Here is a 12,405-nt window from a genome sequence, read left to right as displayed (position 1 = left end):
GGCGATGACAAGAGTGTCAGGCGGTAAGCTCAGTGTCATAGAGGTAATTATATAGACCACAGGAAAAACTTACAGACTGAGGGATATTTTTAGCTCTCAAATCCAAGATCCTCCTTGTCCGAATCCACTACTCCCCACATCGCCCAAGCATGGGACAGCTATTGAGGTCCTAAGCTCTGTGCCCATAAGCTCTCGCCCACTCGGTGCCTGGTCTAATGATGCAGAGTCTGAGGGATGACAGACAGGGAACGCCGCTCAGACCTACAGGAATGCTGGATTTAAGGCTCTCAGATCTACAAAATGGTTTACCGTTATCTCATGACTGGCTTCAGCTCTCATGGCTGACATCAGCTCACTTGTTTTTCACCGTTTCCATGTGAAACTATTGAAAACAATCATAACGTATTACATGATGAGAATTGTCCATTACAACAAGCACTATTGTGTGTGAAATACTAGCCTCGGTCCGCATCAATGCTCGCAGATTTCGGAGGAACTGAATCAGTCGATATTCACAAAGCGTGTGTGTGAGTGTGTGTATATTAAACATTTCGAATGATTTGATGATTCTAACACATTTTAAACAGTTTAAGTAAATTCAGCCGATTTTCATGGAATTCACAAAAAAGAGGCAGATTAAAGGTTACCCAAAAATGAAAAATTCTCATAGTTTACAAGTCATTTTCAACCTGTATGACCATATCAGTAGTGGCTGACCAATATGAATTTTATTGATGGCCAATGCTGATATCTTTGAGAGCAAGAGTGGCCACTGGCCAAGGGTGAGAAAATGACAGAGTTATCCCTTTAAAATGTAAGTCTGCCTCTTAATGTAGATACGCCTCAGTGTTTCTGAGCTGGGTAAGGGACAGACTGAATTTGAACATGCTGTTACCCACAGCCCCTGCAGACACTATTGAATCAAGGTGTAAATTATCAAAATGATTTTGTCAGTGGACTTCCTGGGTGGAAAGAGATTGGCTTTCAAATTTAAAGGGAATGCACCTGCTATTCTCATCATTTTGCATGGTGAATTTTATCCTTTATCCTGTCTCAGTGGCATGACTGATCAATAGTATTTGTGCTGAGGCCTCATAGAGATGCACTGGAGATGGTGATTGGACAAGGGGGAGGGCTGGAGTAAAGGACCACTCCCATGATGCAAAAATTGATCCCTGGAATAAATTTCGAGTGTTCTATTAATGGCAGGTCCCTCTGAGGCTTTCTATTACATCTGACGGAAAAGCCGCACACTACAGAAGCAGAAGTTCTTGTCCGAGGAAGTCCGAGAGGAAAGAGATACAAAAGAGAAGGGGGATAAGCAGGAAAATACTAATTTCCTTAAAAAGAATATACTTAAGTGCTAACTGAATGTAATGTTTTCAGAAACACAATTATACTCAGAAAAACAATTATAATTTCAGAAAAACACTTATAATTTAAATTTATATTAAATGCAGTTAGCTGAACTTAAGAGTGCTTTTTTGACATACTTAAGTAGGGCTTACAGTATGCAATTTCATAATTACTTCTATTGTCTTTGAAATATGGTTAATTTACTGACAAATGTACTGACAAGCATTTATGTAAACTAAAATATACTCGTATCTCGGTATTTAAATATATATGTAACAAATGATTTATGAATAAGTGGCAATTTAGTACATTTAAAATATATTTACATTAAATGTAAAATTAAATAACAGACTACAATTATAAGTGCATAACAATTAAGCACACTTCTTTTCACAAGTCTAGACAGTGAAAGAAAGAAAGAAAGAAAGAAAGTAAGAAAGAATGAAAGAAAGAAGAAAAGACGTCACATTCTGAAGATCTTTCTGATGATCATACCTAATTGAAAGCGCCAGCACGCTAAGTGGACAACATGTTAATTATATCACAAATGTACTCTGATGTACTAGCATCTTCATCATTTTCAAGATCACTGTCTGCGCCATTACTCCTATCATCCTCCCCCTCGCTAAGTGTTTCTCTCTATATCGCTCTGTCTATGATGAGACTCGGGTCAGACTCGCTTTGGAAAGCAAGGCTCTTTTGTACAAGATGGTTTGACTGTGTGAGTCTCAGGCACTGGCTGGCACTGAGGGCTAGCGGCCACAGAAAATGACGTCACATGCCTGAAAAAGAAAACAAAGCCACGGGGATTAAGGGTACCTCGTCTCTCCTCCACAGCCCAGATGACGACTATCCCGTCGTCTCTGAGTGACAATAGCGTTTTTACATGCTAGCAGTTAAGCTAGCACTTACACATAGTGCTCAATTAATGAAGTTCACAGACAGACTGATTAACAAGCACTAAAATGTGTTGAATCATTCATTAGAACGCACAAGCTTTAAGACATATTGACATTTTAGCAGTAGACATTTTCAGTTGGCATTGCCGCTAGAATGCTACAAAACAACTTCACCTTCTGAACATAACACTCCTCGAGTGTGAATCTTTCAAGCCTTTTTTTGACACTTTTCCACAGGCCAAATCCTTAACACAGCAAAAGTCACATAATTACTTGCTAAACCGTGCTAACATTTGCTTATCCAGTAGCAATAAAGGCTAACTCTATCATAAAAGTCTCAGCACTCCTTTACAAAAAACATACTATGGTGGAACTATAGAACAGTGATTTGAAGGTACTTTGATATATATCATGATATTTACATGGTACTATGAGCATAAGGTACTTCAAAGTCAAAAAACATGGTAAATTATTGTTAGATATTCGTTAGATATTCACAAAATTATGAAATCACATATAAACATGTGCATAAGTCCTAACTTAGTATGTCAAAAAAAATGACTTATGGTTAACGAGTTGCTTTTAATATAAATATAAATTCATTTTAATACAAAACACATTCATTTCATTTGAAATAACATGCAATTAAGTACTGTTTTTAAAAGTGTGCTAAACCAAACATGATTCGGCTTGAATTAAACTAAGCAACACTAAGGTCATTGCAAATAAAAATAAATGATTTAAGGGAGTAAGGATGAAGAAAGGGAGCAAGAGAGAAAAAAAAAACAAATAAAATAAACACGCAGAAAACTCATTTCTACCCCTAGACATGTAATATTGCGGCTTTTCATCTTTTGGCCACAAAGCTTAGGTCTTAAGCAGATTACACAGCAGAGAAATCAGTAATGTTGATAATGTGTGGGGGAGGGCCGCATGGCTCTCTGGGTATTAAACACTGAAAAACTGCAATCACGGTGCTGGATTAGGAGTGAGCTTTAATATTGTGCTACATTCTGCTGAAAGGGACAGAGAGGCTGGATGGGGATCAGTGACTTGGAAAGGGAAAAGTCAGAATGTACACGCACTCGGGAAACCTGAAAGGAAGAGCGCTGGCCAATTATAAAGAAAAAAGGATGATGAACTCTCTGGACTCGTATCTGAAAATGCTGTAAGAAAAATCAAGCAAGCATTGTGCGTTAAACTGTGACTTTTGGTGCTGTTTTTTCATGCAAATGACTGTGGAGCATAAGTCTTTGAATTGAAGTTGTTTTTTTAGTAATTAAAGGGATAGTTCACACACACACACAATCTGTCATCATTTGTTCACCCTCATGTTGTTGTTTTTTTAACCTGTATGACTTTCTTCTGTGGAACACAAAAGAAGCTATTTTAAGGAATGCTGAGAAACTGTTTTTTTCCATACAAACAAAGTCAGTGGTTCTAAAACTGCATTGGACCCCATTGACATTCTTTGTATGGATTTTTTTTTTAATATCTTCTTGTGTCACAGAATGAGATAAGGGATAATGAGATAAGATTGGAATGAGATAACGGTGAGCACCAAATTTTTATTTTTTGGAGAACTGTCACTTTAAATACCTGAGAAGAATTTGAATGCTAGTTAATAAAAAAACGACAACATATAAACTACATTTAACTTTGCATCATTTAAAGGGGAAGTTCACTGAAAAATTAAAATTCTGTACATTTCATTTCTGAATGATTCTCTTTTTTTTCTGTGGAACACAAAAATATATTTTACAAATGATTTAATTGTTTTTGTCCATAAAATTAAATTAGACCCTATTGACTTTCTTTGTATGGACAGAAATATTTTTGAAAACATTTATTTCTGTATTACACAGAGAGTGAGTAAATGATGACAGAATTTTCCTTTTAAGGTAAACTATGCTTAAGTAGTGGCCACTTAACTGTAACATCCAGTTTATGTTCTGAAATTGCATGAATTTGCATGCTAGTTAATAAAAATGACAACATATAAACTACATTTAACTTAACAGTCTCTTATTGTGTCTTTAAGATGGAAGAGTGTACTTCACAGATGCAAGGTCATTGTAAAATATGGCTGTTTCCCAATAACTGCTGCAGGAGCTATATTTAGAGCGAAGACAAGTAATAAATCCATTCTGCAGAAATAATGGATTTCTCTGGCCAGCGCTGCTTTGTCCAAAATTAAATGCCAGCTCAGCTTCTATCACAAATAGGATCTTCAAAGACATGATGTACTTCTTTAAACGGTTTAGCGATTTAGATATACCAGACACTTCTCCCTTAACCCTCTAAAAAGTTCCCTCCTTCCCCACCGTGAGAGCAGCACAGCAGGTGGATCTTTTGACTCGCACCCAAGGAAAAGCTCAAACTAATTTCCATACAGATGCCCCCTTCACTGGAGAGGAAGAACCCCCCATTAAGCACTCGAACAACCTAACACAGCACCGGCGACTATTCCCCTACGTTCCTCTCCTTTAATTCAGTAGCCATCGCAACCCCCTGCTCTAGACATTGGAGCACACAAGGTTGCCAAAACCAATGAAAGGGGGTGGATAGGAGGTGTCTTGCATTTGGCATCTGCCATGGCTGGCCATGGCTCTGTGCTCCACATCCCAATGGGAATGGGACAGAGGTGCCCTGTTGGATGTGCCAATGATGGGAGGATGAGCAAATCGCACAAAGCCCTTTTAAGTAAGAGCCCAGAAGCCCCCCGCCGCTTCTCGTTTCCTCTGTGTCACTCCATCCCTTAAAAACATCTGAAAGAATTCCAACAGACACATACACAAAACATGCCTATTTTTCCTCTCTAAATATAAACATTACTAGAAAGGAACCATTCAGACATTGCATCGGCATTTATTTAAGCTCTGAACTCTGTACTTGTGAGTCTCTCGGCTCTTTGTCCCCACTTGATCTGGCACTCTTTGCAACCTGAGCTCTAAAAAAGGCCATATGGTGTGGCCACAAGCCCAAAGGTGACAGCGCCCCATATGATTCTCATTAAGAACGAGTCGCAGTGACTTTGGGAACGAGGTAACTTTGGCAATGTATTAGCATAGACTAATAACATGGGTTAATTAAGCTATAATATAATCTAGGTGCTTTGAAATGTGTGCTTTTTAATGACTGGATGGTGGTGCAGTAAACAAGAGGAGGTTGACGAGGGTTCCCTTCAAATCTTTCTGGAATTAGGAGACTTACCCGGGTAGAAGTCTTTGGATTTGGACAGCTTGATGGTAGCCCCTGTCTCTTTCTGTAGCTGGACAATAGTCTGACCACCCTTGCCAATAATGGAGCCTGCGGCGTAGCTTGGAATCAGCACCTTCAAGAAATATTCGCCTTCCTCTGGAAACAGAGAAAGAGAGAAACAATGAACTCTGCAATAGATTTACACTTTTTTGACACATACAATAAATAATAAATATATATAAAACATATACACAATAAATAAATATATACACGATAGATTTAAATACAACTACAAATACAAAAAATGTCATGGTCCTGCCATCATGTCCTGACTTTTCTCTAGTCTAGAGGCAGGATCATGACAGACCCGTGTTTTGTGTACAAGCACATGGCCTTGTCTTTGGGCCATGTGCTTGTGTTGTCTCGTTCCCTTGCCCCGCCCCCCTTGTTATCCTAGTCTTGTCGTGATTGTCCTATCTGTGCCACCTGTCGTGTCTTGATTAGTTCCCCTATTTAGATCTCCTAGTGTGCTCTGTCTTTTGTCGGTTCATTGTGATTGTTCAACTTATGTGTTCCCACCAGTCAGCCTCCAGAGATGTCTTGTCCTTGAAACCCCTCAAAGAAGTCTTTTGTCTAGCAGTGAGTGTTTGTTAGTAGTTAGTGTTCAGAGTCTTTGTTTACCTTGTTTTATTGTGTTTTGTAGAATTATTTAGTGTCTACCCTAGCCCTTGTTTTCCCCCCCGTGGGTTTTTTGTTTTCCCTTGTTTGTTAAATAAATCCTGTGTTTAGTTACTTCCTGTCTGCACCATAAATAATAAAATAAAAACCCACAACACTAACATTTATACTACTACTACTATTACTAATAATTATCAATTTGCAATAGATTAAAAAAAATCTGTAATTTAACATGTAAATTAATTATTTAAATAAATACGTATTTGCAACAGATTTAAATAAACATTTTCTGCAAGTACAACTATTATTATTATTATAAATATTATATGCATTTTTCTGTAATCTGACATTTTAATTTATTTTATGCATTTCTGCTTATGCTTAAATGCATAAAACTACTTTTGTAGACATACATAAATTATTATAAACTTATAAACTAAAATTTTAATTACATTTTAATTACATTTTTTAATGGATGAATATGAGCAGGGAGAGTGAAGAAAAAGCAGCCAACAAGTGTTCAGGATACATGGGAACTTCTTTAATAATACATACAGTTTAAAAAGCATCCCAGGTGGCACCTCATGAAGCTGGCTGAATGCGCAGAGTGTAATCTAGCAAAGAGTGGCTAATTTAAGCAAGCTAAAATATAAGATAAGTTAACATTTTTGGCCACTAAACAAGTCACATCCTTCAATTTGTGCTACAGCACAGATTTTATGGTTTATTATTATGAAATATAGAATAAAGTGATAAAGATTCAGGAGGTGTGTCCAATTTTTAAAATGGTAGCAGATATAAAATATGGCCGCACAGCGCAAAGACTCACATTCTTGCTAAATGCCTTAAATGCCTGACTTATGAGAAAACGCACATATTATCTAAGAGGCGATCAGAGAAGGCAGCTATAAATAAAAGTCAAGCTGAAATACTATACCAGCAAAGGACTACAAGACCACTATAATAAGATCAGTGGACTTAACGAGTAGTAATTAACGCTGAACCACAAGTATTAACGCTTAAGTTAAGGAGGGCCGATAACAGTCAAGAGCAGAACAAAAACTCTAGCATAGGTTAGCAGAATAAGAAAATCGCAAGTTATGTAAGTAGGAAAGATCTGGGATGAGGGTACATTTTGTTAAACACGTCAATCAAAGTAAGTGCAAGAGAATGTGCATTTGAAAAGACGTATTAAGAGACTCACGTTCTATGTAACTGGCGATTGTAAAGTAGCCATTTATAGCAAATGAATAGTAAGGTGCATATAATATAGCACAAGACATCCTGATTTCACTTCCCTCTTGAGAAAGGTCAGCAAAGGTTTTCCTGAAAGTGGAGCAGTGGTATAAAGGTAGTAATCTATTGTTGGGCTCTACCTGGCTGCTGCATATCCAGGTCAGCAGAAGCACAGTACATGGTCCCTTCACCGTGACTTTAACATGACATTGTATCCTTCTGCCTGGGCCGCTTGGGTACGCGCTTAATATTCCACCACAATTAATCTGTGTCGGCTCCCAGAAGACGCTTTAGATTAGATTGTTATTCTGGAGAAGCAGTTTATCTTGTCAAGCTAGGCTGATGGCTAGGCTAAGCTACATGCACTTGCAGCCTAACACTGATGATTGGGTAAAAATGAAAGAGACTACTGAAGAGAATGTCAGAGTGCAGCTGGAAAAACAAATGAGGTAACAATGGCAACGACTACAATGTCTTGGTTAAAGGCCCAACTTAACTGCATCAGTGGCAAAGTCATGACACGTCTATAGTTATGTGTGAACCAAAATAAGAGAAGTGTTAGCTTTCTGTTAACGTGACAGATCAGATTGTTTTGATCAGGAAATCATAGAGAGGGTTAGCAATGATATAGTACATATTATAGATAAGGTTCAAATTCATTATTCACTCACCTTATAGCATATAAAAACTGGCCTTTTTTCTTTTGTGGAGCACAAAAGGAGTAAATTTGAATAATAATAATCTACTTTTCCAAGTATTTACAGTGAATGGGAACTGAAGCTTTTCTGATAAACCATTAAAGTAGTCCATACAACTCGTTTGCAGGATTGTGTGGCAAATAGAGCAGAATTTAACTTGTAATTGTCACTGAGCAAGTAAGCGTTGACAGTAGATCATTGATTCAGTGAGCTGAACTCAGGAACTGAATTCAAGTCTGATTCATGAATGAATCATCCACACTGGTTTTGTGATGTGGATCAGCTGATTCATGGAAAAGATCTGACTCAACAGATTGATTCTTCATGATTCAGCCATAAAACCTGCAAATGTCAAACACATGTCAACATTTGATTTCATTTATATCTGTTTCTCATACAAAACTACTGTGTGACTTCAAAATACTTCAAATATAATGCACAAGTCGTATGGACCACTTTTATGATACTTTCATGGTGCTTTTTTGTCATTTTGGGGATTCACAGTCACCATTCACTTTTATTATATTAAATAGAGTGGTCTGAATATTCTTAAAACAATTTGTATTTCACTGAATTAAGTCATAATTAATGACTAGTCATAATTAATGAAAAGTTCAACAAAATGTTTTAATTTTGTCATCATTTACTCACCCCCAAACAAACTGTATGAATTTCTTTCTGCTGTTGAACATAAAAAAAAGAATATTTGAAGAATGTGAGTAACCAAACAGTTTCTGGTACCCATGTATTTCAATGAGGACCAACAATATTTTGAACATTCTAAATTACGCTTAAAATATATTCTAAAATATATTATTTTAAAAAATACAGGTTTGGAACAACTTGAGAGTGAATAAATGATGACAGTATTTTCATTTTTGAGTGAGCTATTCCTTTAACAGTAAGGAATGGATCATTTTAACAATGTTTAAGTCTTCTTCAGGTAATCTCATTAGAATCACAGGCCAATTGATCTGGAAGTGTAATGAAGTGGATCTCTAACTAAACAAGTATAGTCTCATATTTAGCCAGAATAGTTCTACTGGATGCCACCAGATTATGAATTGCATAAACAACGAGGGAATAATGGAGGTTACTGTGACACAAATAAATGTACTCAGAAATGGGTTCGCAGACACCTCTAAATGACAAATCCTGATTTTTCACTCACATACTAAAAATTGCCGTTGTTTTCGCACCTCATAAACAGGCGGTTCAAACTGTGTCTACAGAACACTACAGATACATGCTTTTCTGCAATGACCCAGATTTCTCACTGAGCTAAGACTGTCCTCCTTTTGATTTGGATGAGTCTAAATTTAACCTTGATTAATATGGTGCAGGGTTCATAAATAATGTGTATCATGCATACATAAGTATACTCTCCTCAAAAGCATCTAACAAAAGTCTGTCATGAATTGGATCAAGAGGCTGCGTCCAGACTGGCTATAAGTGACATTATCTATTCTAATTAATGTCACATGTTAAGCATAATATTTTCATAACAATATTAGGCTGTTTTGAAGGTTACACATAGTACTTTGTTAATTATGAGCAGCAAAATATAACAAAGCATTATGGTGGTTATGCAGTGAAAAATAAAGAAAGAAGCAGCACAGAGTTAAAGGTAGACTCTGGTTCGCAGACAATAAAATCTGTATGCAATTTTTGCAGAAAATTAAACAAATTACCGTGAAATCCGACAAAATCTGATGAAAATGGTGGATCATGGATGGCCGCTTGGTTGCATCTCTCTAAAAGAATGTGAATGAGAAAATTAATCTTTGTGGAATGTCAGATAGAAAAACAAAACAAGGTCTACCTTTAAACCAAGAATCAAGAACATACCTGTGAATGTTGATGTCATGTATAAAGATACAGGATGAAGTAATAATGAACTTTACAGCAATGACTTCTTGGTTTCCAATAATTTTCACGATTATTTTAAATCAAACATGGCCTGATGACATTGTTCAGTGCATAATACATTCAGTAATTTGCTCTGAATTAAAAGACTATTCTAGGTTCAATACAAGTTAAACTCAATCGACAGCACTTGTGGCATAATGTTAATTACAAAAAAAAATTAATTTGTACTTTTCTTTAAACAATGCAAATTACATTAAGGCACTTACAATGGAAATAAATGGGGGCCAATCTGTAAAAATTAAAATACTCACTGTTTCAGTAGTTTCAGTCACAAGATGTAAACAATATGTGTTCATGTGATTTAAGTGCAACTAAATTCTTCTGTGTAAAGTTATATCCAGGTTTACAACATGACAACGTAACACCTAAAGCCCTAAAATGGCCATAAACATGACAAGAACAGCTCAAATAATACACAAGAATTAACAGAACAATTAAAGTGCTTTTGTAAAATCTAAAGCCTCGTATTTCTGCTTTTAAATCCTCTGAATATTAGCCTCATTCACTTCCATTATAAGTGTTTCACCATACCCTTAATATTTCCGTTTTTAAAAGAAAATGAGGGACAAGCCGGTTTTATTTTTTAACTTAATTTAAATGTTTTGAAGTAATCTACATTATGCCACAAATGCTGTTGACTGAGCTTCACTTGTAATGAACTAATGAACCCAGAATATTCCTAGTAAACCTACAATATAAACCAAAATCAGTTTTGTTTCAAAAGACATTCCCAGTTTCTTCTCTTCTAAAACATGGAGCATCTACAGCCCAAGTTTGAGTTGGATCAAACTTATTTCCTATCACTTGTCAACACAAAGCCCTGGCTGAGAAAAATCAGTGGATTACACTACACGCATATCCGTAACAGTGCCTTTGAGGGAAATGAGCCCCTCCCATTGTGCTACACCAGGAACAAAACAAGAACAAGTTGGTACGCTGTTGTTTTCCCCTTCAGCCTACTTAATATCTTAATAAGCCCTGTCTTGTGTGTACATCTATATGATTACATGCATCGCACTGAGAAGTCAGAATAATTAATAAAAAAGCCCAAATGGGTATAACTCGTAATAAACCAGTGGGTGTAAACACAATTCATTGGTTGCTAGAGGCTCCCAAGAGAGCTGTGGTTCTGAATAAGCAATATCAACTTGAGGATTGAAGGTTCCTGTGGGCTTATGTTGGGGGCCTTAAAATACAGGCACAAAGCAATAAAGCTTCGAACACTTTGTTTCTTCTTTCTTGTATGCATTGTAGATTTATATAATGCATACAAGATTTCAGATAGCATAGCATTTGTGCTTAAGTACAACAAACATGCATCTAATTTTAGTGGAGTGATGAAAGGACCACTTTCCCTGCGCGGCTGTCCAAGCAACTGCCTGACCAAAATGGCTTCCGATATAAACATTGCACTCGGAATAAAACATACTACTCGCTTTCTGTCGCACGTGAGAGAAAACAGCATGCTTTGTTCTAACAAGCGCGAAGGCTTGCTTCTTTCATTCATCTCATCCATATTCATCTCAGGTCCCGTCCTCCATTCCACGGCAGACGAGCTGAGAGAGGCGAGCAAATCATCCAACGTGGGGCCGCCTTTTACAACGCCCTCCCAAATCCTCGCCATCCTGCATGAGATTTTTTTTTTCTTTGACGCAGTGCATTAAGGAAAAAAAACGAAGCAGCGCCCCCTTTGTGAACGTACGGTGATCAATAGAAAGAGCGTTGCTTGAATAATCAATGACTTGCTACTATTGATGGGAAATGTGAGAGATGGACTCGGGAAGGAAGAAGTAATGATCGCCCTGACCCAGAACCGTGATTAGAGGCGAAACAAATAAACAATGGGGGAGCAGAACACAGCGCACCCTAAATGTATTTCAAAAACAGCCGTAGCAAAAACCTGTGTGCTTAATTTGAAAACCAGTGAGAGTATTGCATTGTAGGATGTGAGTGAACGAAGTGGGCGACAGCGACGAATCGGTTATTGGTCCCCCTTATAAATGTCTAAGGGGGTGGAGGTGAATCTTCAAACACAGCTGGCAAATCATGTTTATGTAACAACCCCTTCTAAGACAGATCCCGCATCTATTTTCTCATCCTGCGGGCAGAAATGCACAAGCAAGAGAATCTAAAATAAGGCTAGTCACAAATTCAGTGCCGAGCAGCAACTGAAAATGTCTTTATATAGTAAAAACAACACTGGATCGTACACACACACACTTCCACGCTTTCTTCTAGCCTTAGAGGGTCACAGTCCCCTGACGCCATCCAGCTAGGACATCTGTATCCTCTAAAACAACCTTTTGTAAATGGAAGCACTGTACTGTGCCAGTCCATCCATTTACAAAATTAAAACATTACATCTTATGAGACAGCTCGGGAACGTGGAGAGAGGCTCTTTGGTGAAC

General features: G+C 37.3%; 1 protein-coding gene across 3 annotated transcripts in view; it reads right to left on the bottom strand.

Annotated features, from left to right (window-relative positions):
- The window catches only part of LOC109088449 (RNA-binding protein Nova-1-like), a 54,259-nt gene that overhangs the window by 38,620 nt on the left and 3,234 nt on the right, over positions 1-12,405 (bottom strand). Inside the window, exons 2-3 of one of the 3 annotated variants that reach the window (XM_042739668.1) lie at positions 9,760-9,822; positions 5,469-5,612 (exon numbers count right to left, since the gene is read on the bottom strand). In XM_042739668.1, the coding sequence (XP_042595602.1) occupies positions 5,469-5,612; positions 9,760-9,822 (207 nt within the window). Of the gene's footprint in view, positions 1-5,468; positions 5,613-7,510; positions 8,620-9,759; positions 9,823-12,405 lie in introns of those variants that run through there. The other 2 variants (XM_042739670.1, XM_042739669.1) reach the window with 2 other exon arrangements.

Source organism: Cyprinus carpio, chromosome B15, assembly GCF_018340385.1.
Source record: "Cyprinus carpio isolate SPL01 chromosome B15, ASM1834038v1, whole genome shotgun sequence".
Lineage (NCBI taxonomy): Eukaryota > Metazoa > Chordata > Actinopteri > Cypriniformes > Cyprinidae > Cyprinus > Cyprinus carpio.
The sequence above is the reverse complement of the archived record's forward strand: the minus strand, read 5'-3'. Positions and strand labels throughout refer to the sequence as shown.